The 25,324-nt window shown below is 42.2% G+C and overlaps 1 protein-coding gene and 1 long non-coding RNA gene across 2 annotated transcripts; one reads left to right on the top strand and one right to left on the bottom strand.

Annotated features, from left to right (window-relative positions):
* Positions 1-14,470: 14,470 nt before the first annotated feature.
* On the bottom strand, positions 14,471-21,302 carry LOC120296646 (uncharacterized protein C2orf16-like). The gene is made up of 2 exons (XM_039318495.1): positions 17,321-21,302; positions 14,471-17,287 (listed from the first exon to the last, which is right to left on the bottom strand). Exons 1-2 carry the CDS (start codon positions 18,227-18,229, stop codon positions 17,231-17,233), a joined length of 966 nt encoding a protein of 321 aa, XP_039174429.1. The 5' UTR covers positions 18,230-21,302; the 3' UTR covers positions 14,471-17,230.
* An 870-nt stretch (positions 21,303-22,172) lies between these two features.
* Positions 22,173-24,709, top strand: LOC120296647. The gene is made up of 2 exons (XR_005553548.1): positions 22,173-22,810; positions 23,653-24,709. It is a non-coding gene; the product is annotated as an uncharacterized LOC120296647 (long non-coding RNA).
* Positions 24,710-25,324: the final 615 nt, after the last annotated feature.

Below are 25,324 nucleotides of genomic sequence, written 5' to 3' on the forward strand. Positions count from 1 at the left end.
GACTATGGAATACCAAGCGGAATTTGAAAAATTAAAAAGACTTTTATCAATTGAGTCAATTCTGAAGCACCCGGATCCAGAAAAGGCATTCATAATCCAGGCTGATGACAGTGATGTAGCAGTAGCAGTGGTATTACTCCAAGAGAACAAACAGGGGAAACTGCAGCCCTGTGCTTATATCTCCAAAAAGCTATCAGAGACAGAACAATGTTGGGCAGTCTGGGAGAAGGAAGCTTATGGAGTACGCTGGGACCTCCTCACCTGGAGACACTTTCTGGTATGGACTGATCACAAATATTTAGAAGCTCTAAAGACACCTAGGAAGTTGTCCCCCAAAGAAGCATGGTGGGCCCAACACTTCCACTGGTTCAATTTTAATCTCCACTACTTACTGGGGAGAAAGAATTTCGTAGCTGACGATCTAGCTAGAATGCTGCAATATAACAGCACCAAAGCGGAGATAGTCAAGCCTCTATTACCAACCCAACAATTGGCAGCGCCAGTTGTTACAAGATCACAGAAGTGAACCACTACCCAACTGTATGGCACTCCCTCAACAGCGTTCAAACAGACTTTAGAGACAGATAAATGGTTCTTAGAGCACAAGAATCTCTGCTCAGTGTGTGGGTAGGACTGGCGTGAGTAGGATGGAAACTGTATGTCCCAGCCACGCAAAGGCTAAAAACTATGCAGGCTTCCCATGACTCAAAACTGGTGGGACACTTTGGGTTTCTGAAAACCCTTCACCTAGTAACAAAGCAGTTCTGGTGGCCACCATTGAAAAAGGACATTGAAAGCTATGTAGCCAATTCCCCATCTGTTCCACAGTGAAACAGAGGCAAGGAAAAATGCCTGGCCCCTTGCAGCCGATGGTGAGCCCTTCAGCACCCTGGGGAAAAAGCTCTATGGACTTTATTGTGGAATTACCACAGTGCAGTAAAAACAATTATTTGGGTTGTGACTGATTTATTCTCAAAGCAGGTCCCCTTCATCCCATGCCAGAATTTCCCAACCACCAGAACCTTAGCTAAAATGTTCCTCCAATATATCTATCGATTACATGGAGCCCCCCCCCAATGCATAATTTTAGACTGAGGTGTCCAATGTACGTCCATGTCCTGGAAGGCCTTTTTCAACCTTTTGGGCACAGAACAAGGCTTAAGTCAGTGATGGCAAATCTTTTAGAGACCGAGTGTCCAAAAACTGACCCCGCCCCTGCCTGCCCTTGCTCCAACCCCCATCCCACCCACTTCATCCCTGCACACCCATCTCCTTCTTTTAAGGTGGGCAGCATGTCAGAAACCCGTTCAATGTTTCTTTTCAGAGCTCTGCTATTCTAGTGGGTGAGGTTTTTCCCTGCTGGTAGTGGGGCTTGCGGCTGTGCTTCCTCTACTTTGTTCTTCCTCAACTTTGATGTATCTCTTTTGGTGTGAAACTGGGAATGGAATGTGCCAGAGACCATCTGCCTTATCTCCAGTTTGTTGCAAAATCCAATGAAGTGCCTGGAAACTGTCCTTTATCAGCTCCAGTTCCCATAACAGCTTCGCACCTGTCGATTGGCTGGAGAGGATCTGGACAGTTGGACTCTGGGGTGGGGTTTTGTGAAATCAAAGTTTTAATATAGCAGTTTATGCAGGAAACCTTTAGATCTTGCTTTGCTCTCTTGCTGTCACTCTCTCAATAAAAGTTCCTTTTGAAACAATGCCTGTTTCAAGAGTTCTGCTTTTTTTTGGAAGAATAGTCGAGGCAGGAATTTACACCTGCAGGCTTCCCCAGAAAGTCATTGGAGAAGACAGCAGAGAAGTTTGTAAGCCACTGCCTCCTAGCTGATTCCTGGGGATTGCCTGAAAAAGGTCTGTCCAGAGTGGCTAGAAAGTGATCAAAGAGAGAAGCAACCTGGAATTAAGGAATAAGTTCCTAACAGTGATGACAATTAACCAGTGCAACAGCTTGCCATCAGATGTGGGTGCTTCATCACTGGAGGTTTTTTTAAATAATATTTTATTAATTTTCCAATTTTACATTTGAATATTTAAAAAGCAACGTGGTGACTGGGTTAATCAATAGCTCAATAACAATATCTTAGTACAAATCTCAGGCCACAACAAATATTTCTTCTCTTTTTCCCTTAACAATTACTGTCTCATGTTCAGGTTGGCACATTTCTAATTATATCAATTCAATAAGGACATCATTATTATATTTATCAATAAATTTTTAGCTTATACATATCTTAATTACATTCAATCTTCATAAACAATCCATATCCTGTTATTGATTTTTAGTCAATTTTTATTTTCTTGTCAATATCTCAATTTAACCTTTGATATTTATAATTTTCAGACTTTGGGTAACCATAATTTTCCTTATTTCACTATATAACAAACTATAATATCCAAAATACATATTTTATCTATTTAAATATAATCTTGTTCTATTTCCTAAGAGTTATCTATTTCCCACCATATTAAATCATCTCCTTAATAACACAATATCCCCTTTAATAAATCAAAAAACATTATACATATTGTCTAGATTAATTAATAAATCAAACATATTCATAGTATTTAATTTTCTTTTCCCCTTTAGATCTAATTTTTAAATATTGAACTGATAAAATCCTTATTTTTGACTGATTTCCAAATATTTTAAATCTAATAATCAAAATTCCCATTGTCTCAACATCTCCCTTTAGCCTACTAATTGGCAATATAAAATCCCTTCTAATGAGTCAAAGTCCGAATTTTTTCAACCTTATTGTAGCTTTTGTCTTTTGCCAACTGGGCTTCCATATCAGCGCCTTTAAATCATCAAATAGATCTCCCTCTATTCTCCCTCTATTCTTATATATGTTATTTGAATTAAAGGAGACCATTTGATTGCCAGTTTTCTGGAAGGACTAGCCCAGTGATGGCGAACCTTTTAGAGACCGAGTGCCCAATCTGCAACCCAAAAACCACTTATGTATTGTCGGGTGCTGGGTGGGCGTGGCCCATTGGGTGGGTGTGGCCCATTGGGTGGGCAGGGCTGGGGTGGTCATGGTAGATTGGGTGGGCATGGCTGGGGTGGGCGTGGCCACCTTGATGTTGCTCGTGGGAAGGGATGCCTATGGGGGCCAGGTAGGGTTGGGGGAGATCCAGGGGCTCTCTGGCGGTTGGGACAGTGAGTAGCAGGCTCATCCTGCAGGGTGAGGCAAGGTGAGGTAGGGGGCAGGGTAGGGGTGCCATTGCCACAGGCCAGGTCAAGGCAGGGGCCAGGGAGGCTGCTGCCTGACACCATCGGCCCCCGCACACAGCGAGCGCATGGAGGCCAACTGTCCATCAGCAGCCACAGCTTGCCAGCCCCTCAGTTTTGGCACGACGTGGCTGTTTGCCACCAGTTTCTTACCACCACCCGGCTTGTTCTGCAGCCTTGTGGCAGCGGCACTGGGCAGGAGGCGGCAAATGGCTCATTTCAGTGTGTTGCAGCTCTTTGCCACCTCACGTATTGCGCCCAATGCTACTACAGTGCAGCTCGGCTGAAAGTGGCCATGGAACAAGTGGGGCAGGTTTCCCCCTCACCTACCCATTCAGCTACAGCTTTGGTGGCTCTGTAGGCAGAGCTGCAAAGTTTTCTCTGCCTATAGAGCCACCAAAGCAGCAGGTGGAGCGCCAGAGGCTTGGGGAGGGAGGGCGCTGAAGTGGGCGGTCAGGCCATTGGCAAGAGCAACAGGTCTGAGCAGAAAGCAGCCTCAGAACAAGTAGGGCAGGTAAGGAAAGAAATTCTCGCTCCCCCCAGAAATTGCCTTTCTTTTCTTACCTGACTTCCAGCCCCCTGCCGTTGCTCCTTCGCAATCTGCCATCGACACCACGTGCAAGGAAACAAATGAAGTTTTTGGGGGGGAAAAGGTCAATCAATTCCAACTTCACAATCTTTCATGAGAAGTTGGAATTGATTGATTGACCACAGGACTAGCCCATTTGTATTCGTTAAATTGTCTCCATAGTTATTCCAGTTCCCCATGCTTGCTCTAATATATTTGTCTTCAATTCAGTCTGTTCTATTTCTTTTTTAAATTCCTTCTGATTCATATAGAAAGTCATTTCTGTTTTCAGTGTTGTCACATCCTTTTCTGGATTTTCCATCAGCTGTATTTGTTGGTCAATTGAGTCCTCTGTCTTAATATTTGGTTGTCCCGCTTCTTCTGTTATCTTCTGCATTGTTAGTTGTTTGGTAGTAGTCATAATTTGGCTTTGTACATCTGAGCTGGCATCTTGATCTTTTATTTTAGGTCTCATTTTGTCACAAGCTAAAAGAACGGTTTCATGTATTGCTTTCAGCATAGCAAGAATCTTTTCCTGGTCTTCATCCATCTCTCACTTCTTTGTGGATAGTCTTTCTAGTAAAAGTTATTTGTTAAGCAAAAGTCAGTAAAGGTTTACATTCACAGTTCAAATAAGCCAATTTTGCTCTTGCAACTAAGTCTTCAGAGATAGTACCAAGGACAAGGAAGTTTTATCAAGGTCTGGGCTTTGAGCCAAGTCTCTTTTTGGGAAATAACAAATTGCCATACCAAGTGTCCCGAATTTTTTTTAATTCTTTGTCTGGTTATATTTCTTTTTTGTAGATAAAAACAAGAGTCTCCAATAAAAACAGGAAACAATTTTGGTCCCCAAGTTTCAGAAACATATAAATCCACTTAGATTAAAGTTGTTCTTTTTAATGCTTTGATTCCTCTGGGTAGTCAGACGCCGCTATTCTTAGAGGGTGGGATAGAAATGCCCTTCCCTCTCTCCTCACAGGGGGAAGATACTTCAAAGACCTTTTACAGGAAGAAGGTACTTAGGGTAAAGAGACGATAAGATCTCACCCAGTTTCATCCACGTTGCTTTCAAAGTGCTTGGTGGTAAATTTGACTTTGGCTGTCAGCAGCTTAGCTACGAGCCATATTACTATGGCCAGTCTTTTCCCTATTGGTTTGAAGAGCTGCCCCGGATCAAGAGGAAGAGCTACCGCCCTTCCGTGATCCAACTCCATTCTGATTGATTGATTGATTCTATTCCTTGCAGGGTCCAAATCAATCTGGAAGGCAGCTTTTTTAGGTTTGTTTTCTAGCCCTGTCCTCTTTATTTCCATATTCCTCTTCCATTTGAAATTGGACAAATTGTCACCTCTCTCCAGAACCATAGATACAGTGGGGCAAAAAAGTATTTAGTCAGCCACCAATTGTGCAAATTCTCCCACTTAAAAAGATGAGAGAGGCCTGTAATTGTCATCATAGGTAGACCTCAACTCTGAGAGACAAAATGAGAAAACAAATCCAGACAATCACATTGTCTGATTTGGAAAGAATTTATTTGCAAATTATGGTGGAAAATAAGTATTTGGTCAATATCAAAAGTTCATCTCAATACTTTGTTATATATCCTTTGTTGGCAATGACAGAGGTCAAACGTTTTCTGTAAGTCTTCACAAGGTTGGCACACACTGTTGCTGGTATGTTGGCCCATTCCTCCATGCAGATCTCCTCTAGAGCAGTGATGTTTTGGGGCTGTCACTGGGCAACACGGACTTTCAACTCCCTCCAAAGGTTTTCTATGGGGTTGAGATCTGGAGACTGGCTAGACCACTCCAAGACCTTGAAGTGCTTCTTACGAAGCCACTCCTTTGTTGCCCGGGCGGTGTGTTTGGGATCATTGTCATGCTGAAAGACCCAGCCACGTTTCATCTTCAATGCCCTTGCTGGTGGAAGAAGGTTTGCACTCAAAATTTCACGATACATGGCCCCATTCATTCTTTCCTGTACACAGATCAGTCGTCCTGGTCCCTTTGCAGAGAAACAGCCCCAAAGCATGATGTTACTACCCCCATGCTTCACAGTAGATATGGTGTTCTTTGGATGCAATTCAGCATTCTCTCTCCTCCAAACACGACGAGTTGCATTTCTACCAAACAGTTCTACTTTGCTTTCATCTGTCCATAGGACATTCTCCCAATCCTCTTCTGGATCATCCAAATGCTCTCTAGCAAACTTCAGATGGGCCCAGACATGTACTGGCTTAAGCAGGGGGACACATCTGGCACTGCAGGATCTGAGTCCCTGGCGGCGTAGTGTGTTACTGATGGTTGCCTTTGTTACGTTGGTCCCAGCTCTCTGCAGGTCATTCACTAGGTCCCCCCATGTGGTTCTGGGATTTTTGCTCACCGTTCTTGTGATCATGTTGACCCCACGGGGTGAGATCTTGCATGGAGCCCCAGATCAAGGGAGATTATCAGTGGTCTTATATGTCTTCCATTTTCTAATTATTGCTCCCACAGTTGATTTCTTCACATCAAGCTGCTTGCCTATTGCAGATTCAGTCTTCCCAGCCTGGTACAGGTTTACAATTTTGTTTCTGGTGTCCTTCAACAGCTCTTTGGTCTTCACCATAGTGGAGTTCGGAGTGTGACTGTTTGAGGTTGTGGACAGGTCTCTTTTATACTGATAACAAGTTCAAACAGGTACCATTAATACAGGTAATGAGTGGAGGACAGAGGAGCCTCTTAAAGAAGAAGTTACAGATCTGTGAGAGCCAGAAATCTTGCTTGTTTGTAGGTGACCACATACTTATTTTCCACCATAATTTGCAAATAAATTCTTTCCAAATCAGACAATGTGATTGTCTGGATTTGTTTTCTCATTTTGTCTCTCATAGTTGAGGTTTACCTATGATGACAATTACAGGCCTCTCTCATCTTTTTAAGTGGGAGAACTTGCACAATTGGTGGCTGACTAAATACTTTTTTGCCCCGTTTTATCTGCTATTTATGCTTTTCTGGGCTCTAATTCATGAAGTTTTTTGAAGTTGCAGAATTTGGGAATTGAACTTTTACATAGAAAGCATCTTCTGTATTCTTATGATAAAGTCTTTCTCAAATGGAATACCAATAGTACGAAATAAAAAACCACAACAGCGCTGAGTACAGTGGCAGATCTTTCTGTCCATCCCAGTGCTACTTTAATTTTTGGTAAGAGAGTTGATATGGAGGAGTTCTCCCTTTGCATTCTGATGTCTCAGTTCAGGTGTGGCATCAGTTCAGGTGTGGCATAATGTAAGCACATTTCACCATTTTATACTGCATGAAAGAGCACACCATTTTTCTTCTTTTTAGAGTGCTTGTATAGTGAAAATCCAATTTTCTTAGTTGCAATGTATGGCTGTGAAAGTTGGACCATAAGAAAGACTGAGCACCAAAGAATTGAGGCCTTTGAACTATGGTGCTGGAGAAGACTCCTACGAGTCCCCTGGACTGCAAGACGATCAAACTGGTCAGTCCTAAAGGAGATCAACCCTGACTGCTCTCCAGAAGGCCAGATCCTGAAATTGAAACTCAAATACTTTGGCCATCTAATGAGAAGGAAGGATTCACTGGAGAAAGAACCTAATGCTGGGAAAGATTGAGGGCAATAGAAGGAGATGACAGAGAATGAGATGGCTGGATGAAGTCACTGAAGCACTAGGCGTGAGCTTAAATGGACTCCAGAAGATGGTAGAGGACAGGAAGGCTTGGAGGAACATTGTCCATGGGGTCGCCTTGGGTCAGACACGACTTCGCAACTAACAACAACATAGTGAACATCATTGCAAGTGGCAGCACCTTGTTTATCTTAGCATCAAACCTAAGCAAGCTTGGTCCTGATTGGTATTTGGTTGAAAAGTCAAGGGCTAGGGAGGTTGGACAAATTATCCCAGGAGGCAGTGCCAAACTACTTCCATACTGTTTCAAGAAATCCATATGGAGTGCATGGAGTCAAAGTGTTATTGAGGGGATATAATTATCTTATACTGATAATCTCCACTTCCAAGCAGCTTCATAGAAATCCAGTAATATATTCTCTATTTAGCACCAAATCAAATCTTAATTCATATAGCCACATATCATCCAGTTGATTTTGCATACTGGTAGTCCTAGTTTAACAACCACAGTTGGGACCCAAAACACTGGCTGAATGATGTTGGTGTTAAGGAAAATATAGCATGACTTTCATAGGTTTACTTCTTCACTTCCATGTGATTGTTAAGTGACAAGTTGACAAGTTGTAACTGTATTGCTCATTGGAAGCCAACTGTGAAGTGTGCAAATTGTGATCACTTGACCATGGGATGCTGTGGCTACCATAAACTTAAACCAGTTGTGAAGCAACTCAAACCTTGAACACATGACCATAGTTATGCTATGACAGTTGTAAGCACAAGAACCAGTTGAAGTTTCTTTTCAGTACAGTCATAACTTCAATCAGTTGCTAAACAAGACAGTGTTAAGCAAGAGTAACCTCTACTGCAGTGATGGCGAACCTTTTAGAGACCGAGTGCCCAAACTGCAACCCAAAACCTACTTATTTATTGCCGGGTGCCGGGTGGGCCTGGCCCACTGGGTGGGTCTGGCTGTGGTGGTCATGGCAGATGGGTGGGTGTGGCCAAGGTGGGTGCGGTCACCTCGATGTTTCTCGTGGGGAGGGATGCCTGTGAGGGCCGGGCAGGGTTGGGAAAGATCCAGGGGGTCTCTGGCAGGTGGGGCAGTGGGCAGGAGGTTCATCTTGCCGGGTGAGGCAAGGCAAGGCGAGGCAGGGCGGGCGTGCCATTGCCTCAGGGCAAGGCAGGGCCGGGGCGACTGCTGCCTGACACCATCGCCCCCCCCCCACAGAGGCCAGTGAGCACATGGGGGCCGACTGTCCATCAGCAGCCACAGCCTGCCAGTCCCTCGACTGGCGCACTCTGGGGCTCCGCAGTCCACTGCCAGTAGTTCAGGGAAGCTGCCTCTCAGCTGGACAGCCGACAGCTGAGGAGGTGATACAGTGGGTCATGCCTGGGAAAAGGAGAGCAGCGAGGCCAAGAGGGATCAGTCGGGGGGGAGAGAAACCAGCCATGCTGGGATGCATCCAGCCATGTGGCACCTTGGCAAGTTAGCGGGCAGCTGGTTGAAGAGGGACAGTTGCCATCTCTGGGGCATGGTGCGCGTGCCCACAGAGAGGGCTCTGAGTGCTGCCTCTGGCACGGGTGCCATAGGTTTGTCACCACTGCTCTACTGCATTAAACTATGCCTTGTTTCAACTATGTTTTTGAAAAGACCTGGTAACCTGAGCCATAAGCTAAGGCTCAAAACCAAGGACGTTATATACACTTAGTGTGATGTGTAAACTAAACGACTGATTGGTAATAAATCTGCTGGATTTCATTAAGTGCTTTTACTGCTACATTGGCAGTTCTGGATGCTGAATTTGGGACTAAGCGTCAGTGCTTATCCATTTGAATTTTTTTAATGAGCATTTAACTGTCTAAATTTATGTTTTCATTTGATTACATAGTAAATTTTTTGCTGATAGTGGCAAATAAACTGGAGAAGATGGCCATAGGGTATGTTTGTTTTCATTCTAAGGTTCACCAGACAAAATATTCCATTGTATCATTCCAGATTTCTCCACTTTTGAATGTAAAGATCTCCATGGTAACTCAATCTCCCAGCCTCTTTGTAGCAGCCTGCAAGAAGCAGTTTTCAACAGCTCAAAGGTCTCACAGCCAGGTAAGCAGAACAATTTGGAAAATTATTCCTTGTTTTTGGAAAGTGACATTTTCACATCTATGTTATCAAAACCACAGAATCTGATTTACCTTATAACACAGAGTAAAGTATTCTTTTTAAAAAAAAAATGAGCTACAATTAGATACTGTGGAAGAAAGTGATACAAGCTGGATTTAAAAAAAAAACATCTGTCCAATGATAAGTGAATATTAATAGAATGCTGGTCAGTGGATTTATGTAGTCTTTTTGATTAGTACATTCTTTGCAGCATGTTCTTTCAAATGATCCAATAATTTTTACGGATCTCTATAGTTTTTTGTGAACTGTCTGATGTCTGGGGCATATTATTAGTCGTTTCTTCACACACTTATTTCTTGTGTGTAAAATTGTTCCATTAATTGCCAGCATTATTCAGAAAAATAATCCAAGTCTTTTACAAAGAACCAATATGCTTCTTTTAATAAACTTATACAGACCAGCAGTGCAAAATCAATCTGACCATTAGAACTTTTCTATGTGATAGCCTATTGAACAGGAGACTTGGGGAAGGACTCCTCATCTCACATAATGTCACAGAATACATATTGTCCCTTATGGAGAAATATGTAATTGCAGCCTTATCGTATTTTTTTCTGAAAGACATTCTTTTCCTCATGTGAGCAGGGGGTTATATATGATTCTGTTCTGACTTATATTTTTAAAAATGACTCCTAGATTATTGATCACAATCCAATCCTATAATACATGTAAAATCAGGAACTATAATATGGTTTTATAGAAATTCTGTGGCATTTCCTGATATTCACTATGAAAATCGCATGTTTTTATTTTACTGCATAGATTATATAATTTTGTAGGATTTGTTTTTTATTATATAAAAAAGTTTGTTACTGAAGATGATAAAATGAATTCATTTTTTCAAAAATGTATACATGTGCGATTGATACTTTTATATTTCAAGTTATCCACTTTTGATGTGTATTTGTTTAAATTTTATGTGTCATGTTGATGATGCAGTACACAGTATTTTACAAGTATTTTACGTATATCGTCAAAGAGAAAAAAGCATGTAAAAAGTGCTTTTAGCAAAACTATGAAAAAATACAAGCAAAAAGAAAATATAACAGGCAGTTACAATTTTACATAAAAAAAAAAGAGCCGAGGTGGTGCAGCAGTTAGAGTGCAGTACTGCAGGGCACTTTAGCTGACTGTGTTCAGCAGGTCAGCGGTTCAAATCTCACCGGCTCAAGGTTGACTCAGCCTTCCATCCTTCCGGGGTAGGTAAAATGAGGACCCAGATTGTTGGGGGCAATGTAAATATATATATACATTGCTTACTGGTGTACACCGCTTAGAGAGTGCTTGCACTTAAAGCGGTATATAAGTCTCATAAATAATAATAATAATAATAATAATAATAATAATAATAATAATAATATACTTGTTTAATGCAAATATTATTCAAGTATGTGTATATTTCTAATACATTTATACAACTATCTTTTTAACCTATTATATTCTGTATAAATGAGACTGATATTTCTGTACAAAGTACATCTAGAAATGTGTTTTACAAATATGAGTCAAGATACACATATCTTCTAAATATAACATACAGATTCCTCAAAATCTAAATGGCAGACCTGCCCCAAAACAATAATTTAGGAAAGCAAACTCTCGATTCCAATTTATTGAAGTTAAAAGAACTTTTACTAAAGTTGTTGGTTGCAGGAAGGTGAGGCAGAAACTGAAGTTTCCACTCACTGATACAAAGAGCCAAGCCCACCGTTCCCCATCCCTCCTCCCAATGTCCAGTCTGTTGCCACCCAATCCAGGATTGCTACAATATTGTGGGAAACTCTGGGTTGTTTAGGCTGCTGGACTCTCATACCCAGGACAAGTAGCCTTGAAGATGCCCAAACTCTAACTGGTATCAACAGCTCTGGTCTTCTTCACTCCCTCTCCCCGTTTCCCATCATTAGATACAAAGGTGTGGATTACCCAAAATGTCTCCCCTCTCCCTTCCCTTTTGATGGCAAAACACCACTAAGGCGCCAGGCCGATGATGGAGATCCTGACATTAACTCTAAACATTGTGTATAAACAGGAGCAATTATAACATTGAAAAATAGCAGCAGTAAACAAAATGTACTAACCCAAATAACATCGTAAGACACACACATGAAATTAAAAGCAAGAGTATTGAAATAATTAAAATGTTATAAGGCAGTAGAATCATGAATTATCCAAAAACTGTCTTGATATTTTATGTTTCTACTGCCTTATAACATTTTAATTCTTTCAATACTCTTGCTTTTAATTTCACATGTGTGTTTTATGTTTTACGACGATCAGTTTTGTTGAAATGCTATTAGTTGCTTTCCTCAGTTATCCAGAAAATCAAAGATTTATTACTAAAGATGTTCTTCCTATTGACATTTACCTCAGCGATAAGGTATTTACCTTAGTAACATCTAATATCACATAGTCCTATTATTCTGACCCTGAGTTAAAAACGCCTTCTTTTAAATCAAGTCAGATAGATAACTCAATAGAAATGATTTCATAACAAAAAACATATTTTAATCAGAAAGATTACTTGCATTCATGCTGTGGTTGTTATTTCTGGAAAATACATCTTTTGTCCATTCCTATAGGTAAAAGAATGATGCTCTCTTCCATACCATCTTTATAATGGCGCAGGCTCATCGGGTGACATCTGATGGCCCATGCTTCTTTTAGACAAAGACATTCCAATCTGGCTTGTGTCCAGGAAGTCTTCCAATGCCCTTTAGAAACTCCTCCCACTGACCCATCAACAAACCCAGCATTTAACCCAATAACTGCCAGACATTCTAACATATTGATAAATGCTCACTAGTTGGGGTTACATAGAGCTATATGAGGTTACATAGAGCTGTACAGTTCAGAACACTCCCCACTTGGAAATTTATATTTCCACTACTAACTAACTGAAGGAAAAAAAAAAACATAGGATAAAGGCATACAATATTCAATGTTAACTAACTTGTGACTAAATAGGTGAAAACTTGGTAAGGAACATGCATAACTATAAAGTAAATATAAAACATGCACAATTATGCAAAAAAAAAAAACCTAAGCAAGTGTTACATCAAACAATGCATAAGACAATACATAATTTGAGGTTTGATCTTCTGGTTCAGTCTTCATCAGCAATGGGACCAAATCGGTGATCGGCCTGGTACAAGTGTCTTTGAGTCATGACCTGACTCACGTGGCTTCACGATCTGGACCTCAGCTTGGCAAAATAGTTCATCAACTGGGTGGGCCCGATGTGCAAGTCCCATGGGCCAATAGTTCTGGTATGCGTTCTTGTCTCCCAGTGAGACAAGGTCTTCTTCCTGTAAAGGAAACTGGAACCAAATCTGGAACTGGAAAACTGGAATCCAAAATTTCTCAGGAACAAAGGGAACTGGATTCACAGGATACGCAGGAACTGAAGAACCTGGAAACACAGGAACAGCTGGATCTGGAAACACAGGAACAGCTAGGGCTGAAAGATCAGGAACATCTGGAAACTCAGGAACAGCTGGAGCTGGAAACTCAGGAACAGCTGGAAGTGAAGAAACAGGAGCAATAGCTGGGACTGAAGAATCAGGATCAGGAACATCAGCTGGAACTGAAGAATCAGGAACAACAGCTGGAACTGAAGAATCAGGAACAACCGCTGGAACTGAAGAATCAGGAACAGCAGCTGCAGGAAACTCAAGATACTCAAGAACCGACAGGTCTGGAACCACCGATGGAGTATTGAAGAGGGCTGCTACTGTTGTCATCAGCGTAGTGAGGACTTCAGGTGTGGGTGTCTTTAGTGATATAGAGTCCATGATTTTTCAGGATGCACCAAACATGTGCTCCCACACTTCGCCTATGCACGCTTCATCCATGTGAGATGCATGGGTAAGGCAATTTTTGGCTTTCAGACATTTGTCAATCACTGGGTCATGGCAAATGTCTCCAATAGTCTGTAGGTCTTTGCAGGCTTCTGTAAGGTAAATTCTTGGGATACTAAGACAAGTGATCAAGATAATCAAAACTATGCCTAATTTCAGGTGTCTCCTCTTAGACAGGATTTTGAAGTGGATTGGTTGATGTTTTGCTGGGTGTCTGGGGTTGAAGGTTGGCACGTTGATCTGAAGCTGGAAGTGCATAACGTTTTGGTCTCTGTGGCATCTGTCTGTTTGGACAGGCCAAGAACTCAGGACTTTCTAGCCAGATCAATTCTGTTAACTGTGTGGCAAGGGTGAGCCACTTCACTTGGTTCACAAAGTTCTTATCTGTTGGCGCATGTTGCCATGGTTCAGGGCTTAAAGATGTTCAATCCTTTTCACTCTCTTGCCTACATAGACATAGAAATGTCTGCTTTGCTTGCAGATGTAGCTTGACATTACCTTGCTGTCTGTGTAGAAGGTGGTAGACTGTAGTTCAAGGCACAACGTCTTCGCTGTCAAGTTGGTGAGCTTTACAGCTAAAGTGGTACCACATAGTTCTAACCTTGGTACGGTGTGCCTTCTTGTATTGTTAGTCTTGCTTTTCCCAAAAAACCACCGAGACTGCAGCACTCCCCGCTGTAGACTCCGTATCTTATGGTTGCAAATAAGACAACGTAAGTGTGGCTCTCCCCGCTGTGGACTGTGACACATCTTAAGGCTGCATTTACCTTCGTAGACACATCTAAAGAAGCGTACAATTATTTCTTCTGCTCTGTGGCGGGTGAGCTGGAGACATACATGCGCTGCACTTGCATGCTTTGGAGACATCTTGGGAGTACGCTCCATGACTCCCAGTCTTGGAGACATTGTTTGTCTTGTTTGTCCTCTATGGACAAAGCTAAGTTGTTGTAATTTTTGTTTGTCTGGAACACTGTTGCTTCCAAAACAGGTTTGGTTGTCACAAGCATGCAGTGTTCTAGGTGTGGTTGGAACACTGTTGCTTCCAAAACAGGTTTGGTTGTCACAAGTGTGCAGTGTTCTAGGTGTGGTTTTAGGTGAGATGCTGTTCCATTACTGGGAATGGAGATTTTTGAGATATTCACCTGGGTTGGGGTTTGCGATTGATCAACACATCCGAGTTCCATCTTAATGGCTACTGGGGTTCCTGGTGGACCTTTGATTCTTTCATCGGAGCCAATGGACTCTGGGGCCTCTCTTCCCACCATGAGTAGGATTTCAGCTTCAGGATCTAGAGGAGGGATTAAATCGGCTATGTGTGCTAAGTGAGGTATTTTTCTTGCTGCTTCTGGTGTTGAGATTTCGCTGCAAACATCTGGTAAGGTCTCCCATTGTAACACTGAAGGTAACTGGAAATGTAAACTTCCATCTATTGCTTCTATGTGTAGACCAGTGATTTTCGTCCCCACCGTGCGCATTGGTACTGTGCATGTATTTATTGCAAAATGCTTCAGTTCACTCGGGAGGTCGAAGAGGTCGAAAAAGGCGGGCTTAGCTATAGTAACTTTGCTGTGTGGGCCTAGTATGGCGTACATCTTTACGGCCCTTTCAGGTTGCCCGTTGGGGTAGACTTTTGCAAGACAGACGGGTGAGCATGAAGGAGGGCATGGTGAGTCGCCGCATATCTCTCTGTAGTATGTTCCATACTGTTTTGGCTGCTTTTCAGAGTCAGTTTGAGTCTCTGTCATCGAAGTCGCTTGTTGTGTCTCCTCAGAAGGCTTCTTAGTTTCTAGATGTAAGGCTGCTGGGTGCTTGTTGCTGTCACACAGGTGGCATTTCACCCTGACTGCACAATCTTTGGCCATGTGCTCCATAGAGTCACAGGATTTGAAACATATCCTATTCTCTTTGAGTAGGGTCTTTCGGTCATCTAGGGATTTTTTCCTAAATTCTCTGCAGTCGTTTAGAGAGTGTGAGGACTTTTGAATTGGACAAGTCAGGCCCTTTCTTAGTGGACGAAGATTCGAATAAGAACTCCTTGGTGTTCGTTCGTCGGGAATCTTCTTTGGGTGAGGCGTGATGTCTGTTTTGTACACTGAAAAGGTGGTTCTGTCCTTCGTAGCTTGGATGGGTCCCTTGACTACATCAGAGTTTTGACTGCTTCGCTTGGTTGTTGGGAAGTGTGTTTCTCTGATGGAGAGGTATAGGGGGTCGTTGTAGAGATCAGCCTGGTCACTGATAAATTCAGCGAGAACTGCAAAGGGGGAAATTTTGTTTTGGTTGCTTTTCCTGTAAGCTCGAGAAAGCTCGATCCATTGTTCACATATCAACCGTTTTTGGATGATAGGATTTTGTGTCCTAAACAGGTCAAGGCAAGGTAGGATCCTGTTGTGCTGTCTGTAGTTGAGTAATGAGCGACAAGAAAGTCTTCAGCTGTTGACGTTCATAGATTCTTATGTTGGGGAAACTGAGAACGTGGTCCAGAAGCGAGGACTCCATCACTGTGGGTTCATCGTAGTCCTTGTCAAGTGTGTCCCAAGTCTTTTCAAGGCCAATGTCAGGGTCGCCCAAATGGGATGCGAAGATGTTGTTCACAGTGATTATGGATTTTGGGCCTAGTTAGGCTGTCAGCTGGACAAGTTCCTCATCTGGTCCAGCCCTTTCTTCGTTGATGGCACGCTTGAAGATGTGCTTCCACAATAAGTAGTCTTTTCCAGGTTTGTCGGAGAATCTTCGTACGCCTCTGGCTGCCAAGTCCAACCTTCTTCCAACATACATTGGGGGATGCATCGATCCCATGTGTGGGCTGTAGCTTGGTGGAGGTAGTGCATCCCTTCCGGAAGCGGGGGTGTGTGCTATGGCTGGCTGATAACTTCCTTCAGCATATTGTTGGCTGAGGGTGTTTTGCCATGTCACGTGTGAGGGACCATGTTGGCTTGGTCTGAACTCCTCTGCTCTGGCATTGAGCTGTGGGGACCCAAGTTCCTGCGTGCTTACTTGTTGGAGGGTCTGTCTTTCTGGTGGAGTATAGCTGCCTCCCTGGTGGGCTGGCATGGCTGGTGCTCAAGACTCTCCTCTGTGGTCAGGTCTGGTGGCAGTTCCTTGGGACGCTGCCTCCTGTTGGCGCAGCAGGGACTCTAGTGTGGCTCGAGCTCTTTCAATTCTTCCCTGAGTGACGGCTGGTTCTGCTGTAGGACTGTTGGCTCTGCAGGTGGATCCATCCGATTGCCATCATGGTATAGTTCGGTGGGTTCCGTGGGGCAACAATGGTGGAAAGATCTTGTGGCACTGCCCACTGTGTAGCTGTTGCCATTGCTGGTGGACCCATCTGGTTACCATCGAGGGTGTGGTTCAGTGGGTTCAATGGGGCAGCAACGGTGGGAAGATCTCGTGACCTAGGTGTTGTGACATCAACTCTCTGGCTGACTGGCGCATCTGGTCATTGAGATTCTTCTGTTCGTCTACTCGGTCTTGGGGGGCTTGTGGCCGGCTATGACGCTCTCACCTGCCCACTCTGAAACACGCTTTGGTTGTCCACGTAGGCCTGTATGCTGCTATGCCGCTCTACATTTTCCAGTTGTTCCCTATTGGGCAGGAAAATGGTATGCTGGAATGTTCTCTGAAGGCCTTCCACTCTAGCCATTTTGTCTGCCATATCTTGTTGGCTTTGAAGAAACTCAAGCTCGTCTTGAGTGGCCTTTCTTTTGGCCTTCATTTTAGCTGCTATAGCTTTTCTTTTGGCCTCCATTTGAGCTGGTTCATTTTCTCGATCGGCCTTCACTCTGGCAACCCTCAGCTTCTTGATCGTTCTTCATTTTGATTGCTTCGGCTTCTCGATTGTTCTTCATTTTGATTGCTTCGGCTTCTCGATCGTTCTTCATTTTGATCACTTCAGCTTCTAGCTTGGCCTCTATTTCGGCTTCTTCAAGTTCTATAGCTGTCAGTTCCTTCTTTTTCTGCTGCTCCTCTTGTGCTACGTGAAAGACTGCTTCAGCAGCTTTAACATCGATGATTACTTGCTCTGCATGTGAAATTCTGGATGCTCGGCTATGGCGGGAAGATGCTTTCGAAAGGCAGGAGGCGTCTTTGACATGAGATTGTTGTGACACGCTGGAATGCGTCTTGGAGATATGGCAAAAGGATGAGGCCTTTTCAGACACGCGAGATGGAGCCACATGTGCCCGTTGTGATGGTGCATATGAGGAGCGGGAAACTTCAGACTCGGCCCTGTTGACCGATCTGCCTCTCTGGTGATGCTCGGGCTGTGGGGAACCCTGTGAGCTCTCTAGAAGCTTCTTACGTTCCTCGTTTAGTAGCTTGAGTCTTTGCATCTCGCTATTGACTCTTGAGTCTCTTAATTGTTCCTGAATGTCCTTGCGTTGCCGTTCAGAGTCCATCCATTGCACATAGGTGTCTTCCTTAACTCCTTCCACTGCGTGCGCATGTTCTGAGGAGAATTCCTTCTTCTGTTCTTGGTAGAGTTTGTATAATCTCTCCCAGCATCTTTCATGGCGTTTGTGGATGGTGTCCCATTTCTCCATCAGATGTGAGTGCATGGCTTCTGTGGGCTTTCTTTGTTGTCTCAGATCATAGTGACCCTGAAATGTTTTTGGCTTCACTGAGGCTTGAGCTACAGCCTCTGTGTGCAGGTCAAGGTTGGCTGTTTGCAGCATTTTTCCTTGACCGGCTGGTTGGGGTGTCTCATCTAGGCTGGCTGATTGAACCCCTTCATCTAAATCAATGAGATGCTCTGCCATGGCTAGGACAGGTTTAGTACGCTTCCTAGCTATTTTAAAGCAAATTTTGACCACTAGGAATTGTTGCTTGTAGATCAGCTGCTGGGGTGCTGTCTGTGGGTTGAGGCGTCACTGGGTGCGTTCTCCTGCATTTGTGGGTACTTCAGCGCAATCCACCCCTTCACCACTAGGGGTCACTCGCTGCGTGTCAGCTACCAAGGTGCTCTTCCTTCGAGGTTCACCCTTTGTCCACTAGAGGGCTGGCTCTGGGCGTGATTAAAGGCTTACATGTAGTTCCTCCTTTAACCACTAGGGGGTGACTGAAGAAAGGCTAGCCAAAATTCCTCTTATTACCACGTTACTGCTAGTGGCCACTGCGAAAATGTAGAGCTACAAACTCCCACTTGGCCGTTAAGTTGCAGGCTGGAACCCCTTAGTCATCAGCTGTGATAATAGGCAAGGACAATTGGTTGTGCTTGTTCTTCTCCTTAATTTCCCTCAAACTGGAACAACTTGGTCGTCAGCTTGAGTGAGTGAATACTTTGGCAAAGTTCACTCTGTGCCCTCTAGGGGTGTTGGTAGCTTGGGATAAATTTAAGTAACTTGCTCTTTAACTATTAGATTTACTCTACGTAGTTAGCGAAGCATGCAGTGAAGTACCTTCTTTCCCTCTAAGGGGTTCTCTTAGCTTGGCTTGGTATGAGCCTGCTAGGGGCTGAATTAATTATCAAGTCGTAATCCAGCATGTAGATTGCTGAAGGAAAAACAAATTGGCCACCAGGGGACGCTACTGCATTGCTATTGGAACACTGGCTTCCCAATTGGAATGGTTGAAATTCCAAAAGGAGGGGGAAGTTTAGCTTTTCCACCAGTGCTGTGTCTGTGAGAGGAGCTTAATTGCTTAATTGCTTTCCTTAGTGATGAGGAATTTGGCCTGGTTGCTAAGGTATCTAATGGCTCTATTGCTTGTAATAGAAAGGTTTCTTGCAACTGAATAACATCTCCTTTGGCAAATTAGCTGCCTACAGAATTCAAGGAAGCAATGTTCCTGAGAGCAAACTATTTGAACAAGGATACTGAGTTGAGTTCACAGACAATCTTTTGAAACCATTGCCTCAAGACGAATTGCCTGCAGAGGAAGGGGGAAGGGGGGTTGCCGCTCACAACTCCTTTGATCCTTTCAAATGTGAAAAGCCACAGAAAGAGCAGAGCTATAGGAATACACAACTGCTTTCTTCTCTTGAACGGAGATACATGCAAACGACCTTAACAACTGTTTTGAAAGTGGCTGAAGAAGGCTAAACTTTTCCTGAGATAGACAGCACAATATCTCTTTGACTTAAACGTTGGCTTGTAAACAGCTCCTAATGCAAATTTAGCAGAAGCATCCAAACAAACACAAGGCACTTTATAACTTTTACTTTTCTTTAAAACATTGGCTAGCATGCAGAGTTTGACTAGTAATGAATCCTTGCCAGCAGATGCTTGTCAATATGCAGATAAACTTTGTCATGCAGTGGCTACTTGCAGAATTAACAGCAAATTAACAAAACAATGCATCTGAATCACCCTTCTTTGAAACGCTGTCTGCCAAACAGACACACTGACTTTGCTTTGCAGGCGTTTAGTGGGAGACTGGCCCCATCAATTACTGTTGTAGGTGAAGGAAATAAAAATTAAGGAAATAAAAGTTATTCTTTTAATAATTGTAGAAATAATTGTAGAAATGTAATGCCATTATATGAAACTGTCTCTTTAGTACTAATGTAATGCTGTAACACAAATGTAACAATGCAATGCCAATATATGACCAAATGTTTACTATATCCTGCCTAAAAATCTCCCGGACATAGGAAATTACACTTTAAGTGGAAATCCTACTATCAAAGAAGGGGATTTTAACCCAAAGTGAGAATTCCAGATAAAAAAGATAACAGCAGATGGACGGAAGAGGTCAGGTTAACAAAGTACCACTTCAGAGAAAACCACTAAGATGAAAGAGATGTGACAATGCATTGTAGGGCTATAAAATGCAAAACCTGAAACCAGGCCAGTGTGCTCCTGGAATCCAATCCATAGGGAAGGATCCAGGGGGCCGCGTTTGCAAACGCTCCTCTCTTCTATTCTTTCTCTTTTCTCTTTTATTCTGTTTCTGTTATTCTCCAATAAACCTTTGTTTTGTTAACCAGACTTGTCTTCGTATTGTGAGTATCAAAATTTGGGGTTTTTACATCTCACAATCTTGGTGGAGAATGCGGGCATTAAGAGCTTCTAGGGGACACTGTTCTCAGTAAAATCAGGAGCGCGCCTGTTGATTTCAACTGCCTGAAGTTATCTGAGATCTAGTTTCCCTTTGCAGGCTCCGAGCCAAACTAAATTGACAACTCTGGTTTACAAAAATCAAAGGACAGGAAATAGGAAGAAAGTCAACAACTGAAGCCCAGACCAGGTAACCCAGTGCACTGGCCCAGGTAAGGAACTTTTGCCCCGAAGGAGGGAAGCATGCAATTGTACCTGGGTGGTCAGGAGAGCGATTGTGGGAGGATTTCTGTGATAACGGCTGTGTAAGTGTGAGGGCTGTGTTCTGGGAACACTGGTAAGTCCAGAGGAGTGCAGACCCGAAAGGTTGAGGTCCCTTACTCCCGCAAGGGGGAAGGCCAGCCTGAAGGGAAGCAAACTGGTGTTAAGAGTTTTGAGTGGCCGTCAAATCGAGAACCTCAGGGAACCATAATCAGGAAAACTCTCAAGAAGATGGGTTGTTGTTGTAAGTCGTTGTTGTAAACCTAAAGAAAAAAACTGTAAAATTGAGTAGCTTCAAACAGGAAAACCCATCTTGCTAGCAGCAGATGCCTTGTGTCTGTGAATGGGTTTCCCATGTGGAGCTAGGGTAGAAAAGGAAGTTTTGGGAAATAAGGGGAATGAGAGAAATGTGTGTTTGTCTCTGTGTATGAGTGAGAAGACCTTTTTCCCAAGCAGTTTTCTGTTCTCTTTTCCTTGTCTTGGTACGTATATGTGTGTCAGAGTCTTTGTGTGTGAAGTAAATATGACTGTTACTAACCTCAAGAGAAAAGAAGATACCAAAAGAACAAACAAAGTGAAGAAAGATGTGTTTGTTTATTTATTTTTTTCTCTCCCTCTTAAGAACAGCCCAAAGTTACCTGCTCAGGCAGGAAATCCTATATCATTTTCTTGCCTATTCTGCTCTCTCCCTTTTGCAAATGTTAAGTGTGTTAATGCCTTTTCAAACTCTATCTGCAGACACAACCCCCTTCCCCCCCCTGCTTTTTCTGGCTGTGTTGCTTTGAGAGGAAGAGAGAGAGAAAGGAGAAGGGGGGGGGTTGATCTTTTTAACTTTTTCTCTGCTTAGAATTCAGGTTTGAGAAAGGTGGGGTGGCTGTGAAAATTTAATGCCCACTTTTGCATTTTTTTTCTATTCAAAAGAGGGGTCAGTAATTGTTGGACAACTTTTTTGGGGGAAATTTTTGAGTTTAAATTGTTTAATATCAACCAAAAGAAATGATTCAAAATTGTTTGCTTAGATTTGTAAATGTTCTTCCTATTTAATGGAAATTTAATGGAAATCTGTTTCCATCTGAATGGAATTTGATTAAATTGGAATTTGACTAACTTTATATTAAAAGCAATACTAGAGTTTAAAAAAAAAACTATTTCACTAACTCAGAATATCTTATTAAACTTGTTTATTTTTTGTGTGAAGTTAAAACAAAGAAGTTGAGAAAAAATTTGGGATTATAAATAGCTATGCTGTTTTGAGTAAAGATTAGTATGCAAAACTGTTAGAAAAAGAGCTTGTGTTAACAAATGCAAACAGGGTTTGGTGAGCTCTCCTTTGTTGGTTCTTCGCTAGGTAATTTATTTATAAACAAGGACAAAGGTTGGAGGAGGTTTTGTCCCAGAAGTGGGGGGGGGAAGGCAGCCAGTGGCATTTTTATCTAAAATTGACATTTGGGAACATCTTGGTGGTTAGCATTTCTTATCAAGTGTAGACAATTTTAATCAGGAAGCCTAAAGGAGGTATACACTTGTTCATAGCAAAGTAGTTGAGAAAAGAAAAGAACAAGAAAAAGAGACATAATGAAGATACGATAGTAGATGGGGAAGGAGGGATTACCAAGAATTGAATTAAAAGATAAAATAATTAGAAAATATGTACTTGAACTGTCCAGGTGTTTTTCTCTCCTGCAACAGAAAGGCATTCTTGCCCAAACTCCTTGGACTTTGTAGTACACCAATACAAAGCAGGACAGTGGGTGTTGATAAAAGCCTGGAGAGAGGAAAAACTAACTCCAACCTGGGAAGGACTTTACATCATCTTGTTAACCACTGAGACAGCTATCAGGACAGCTGAAAAAAGTTGGACCATTACTCCCAAGTAAAAGGGCCTGTGCCAGCCCCAGAGGAGTGGAAGGTGGAATCTCACCAAGGAGATTCACTGAAGCTAAAGTTCCGAAGGACTTCATGGACTAATAGTCAATCTTCCTGACAGAAAGGGGGGTAATAGAGGAAAAAGAACTAAACTTTATATTTCTTTTACTATCTAGAACCAAAGGAAAACCAAGACCTCCCGCATGTGCTGATTTTGTGGGTATCTTTGTGGGTGTTGCTGCTGCTCTCACTGTATTAATTGTGTTCAGTGCACAGGGTGTGAGATAGAGTGTGATATTAAGTCTTAGAAGATGTATTGGAACATTACAAGATGGTATGTCTGGGGGGGTAGTTTCTTATTATACTCTTAAAACCTATCCAACTATTAGAATCATGTAAGCAATGTGTAAAAATGACAAAGGGAGAAGGAGAAAATATACACTGACTCCAAGTATGTTTATGGAGTTTTGAATACTGGTGGAAGAAGAAAAAAAAGAAAAGTTATGCTAGAGTGGCAGAAGGGAAGGAAGGAATGGTTAATAAAAGAAAGAAACAGGAAAGTTGTTTTAAGTTTGTTTGCACAGACTTGTGAATTGCATGCATTAAGCAGGGAGACTGCCATTAAAGTGGTCAGCCCAAACGTGTGAATTGTATGCCTTAACACAAGCCTTAGAATGTTGAAAGAATAAGAATGTACTAAAGATGGGAGGTGGATGTTGCAAGATGGGAGAGGGATGTTGAAAAGAAAAAAGAAAAAAACAACAACAAAACAATGGCTAGAACACAGAAGCAGCCACTGAAGGGGGGTCACAAGGGATGATTAATATTTTCTACAACAGGATGGTTGTATTTATATTTTAGTTAAACAAATATGTGATAAAATTCAAGTTAAAAAAAAAAAGCTTTACAACATTTAGTGGTGAGGCCATGTCAATATAGGCCTCAACTGGAAAGTTGTTTTTGTTTCTTTGAAATGGGAGGCTTTTGTTACATGAAGGTTCAAAAATGTCAATGAAGAAGAGAAGAAAGTTACTCAGCGTTTGCATAATGTGGTGCAGGTTTTGTCTTCTATCTCAGTACAGGCCCAGGCTGCCTTACCACCTGTCTCTGGCCATTGTTCCTGGAGAGTGGATTCAGGTGAAAAGAACTGTCACCTAGAAATACCAGTCCTGAGTGGTCTCAATCATGCCAAGTCCTCCTGATTTAAGGAATCAAGGCGTGAGTCCATGGAAAGTCCCATCATATCCTCTCCAGTGACAAACTCTGCAGCTGGATGGCCTGAAAATGAAATTTCAACCTGCCTTACCTGTTGAATTGTTTCCATCTAAGTGGGAGAAAAACTTCAATGGATTGGACGTGTTCCTAGAACCTAGACTATGTGTTGAAAAGTTTTTCTTCTGCTACTGTTGTTTCCTTAGTACTTTCTTTAGTAGAAGGAAGGACCTTGGGCCCAATACTTTAAGGAACATTGGGGAAAGAAGACTCAGAATATGAAAACTTGCTTGCACAGGAATCTAAAGAAAATATAGGAAGTTATGAACTGTTAAAAGTATAAAAGAATAAATTCAGGTGGAAAAGGAAAAGGGGGGATTGAAGGAAATAAAAATTAAGGAAATAAAAGTTATTCTTTTAATAATTGTAGAAATAATTGTAGAAATGTAATGCCATTATATGAAACTGTCTCTTTAGTACTAATGTAATGCTGTAACACAAATGTAACAATGCAATGCCAATATATGACCAAATGTTTACTATATCCTGCCTAAAAATCTCCCTGACATAGGAAATTACACTTTGAGTGGAAATCCTACTATCAAAGAAGGGGATTTTAACCCAAAGTGAGACTTCCAGATAAACAAGATAACAGCAGATGGACGGAAGAGGTCAGGTTAACAAAGTACCACTTCAGAGAAAACCATTAAGATGAAAGAGATGTGACAATGCATTGTAGGGCTATAAAATGCAAAACCTGAAACCAGGCCAGTGTGCTCCTGGAATCCAATCCATAGGGAAGGATCCAGGGGGCCGCGTTTGCAAACGCTCCTCTCTTCTATTCTTTCTCTTTTCTCTTTTATTCTGTTTCTGTTATTCTCCAATAAACCTTTGTTTTGTTAACCAGACTTGTCTTCGTATTGTGAGTATCAAAATTTGGGGTTTTTACATCTCACATAGGTGATTGAAGGAATGTAGCCACATCCAGTTACTTTGCCTTTATACAGCTGGTATGACTCTGAGCATTCTTTCACATGCAAGAGAATTTTTACTTTGCTTCTTTAAACTGTTGCAGATCAGAGGAAAATTAATCCTATCTATTGACTATTTGCCTTTACAAAGTTGATATGAACTTTGAGCATTCTTTTACTATTCTGACCCTGAGTTAAAAAACGCCTTCTTTTAAGTCAAGTCAGATAGATAACTCAATAGAAATGATTTCATAACAAAAAACATATTTTAATCAGAAAGATTACTTGCATTCATGCTGTTACTTCTGGAAAATACATCTTTTGTCCATTCCTATAGGTAAAAGAATGATGCTCTCTTCCATACCATTTTTATAATGGTGCAGGCTCATCGGGTGACATCTGATGGCCCATGCTTCTTTCAGACAAAGACATTCCAATCTGGTTTGTGTCCAGGAAGTTTCCCAATGCCCTTTAGAAACTCCTCCCACTGATCCATCAACAAACCCAGCATTTAAACCAATAACTGCCAGATATTCTAACATACTGA

The sequence above is a fragment of the Crotalus tigris genome, unplaced genomic scaffold, assembly GCF_016545835.1.
Source record: "Crotalus tigris isolate CLP2741 ecotype Arizona unplaced genomic scaffold, ASM1654583v1 scf7180000021418.322079, whole genome shotgun sequence".
NCBI lineage: Eukaryota > Metazoa > Chordata > Lepidosauria > Squamata > Viperidae > Crotalus > Crotalus tigris.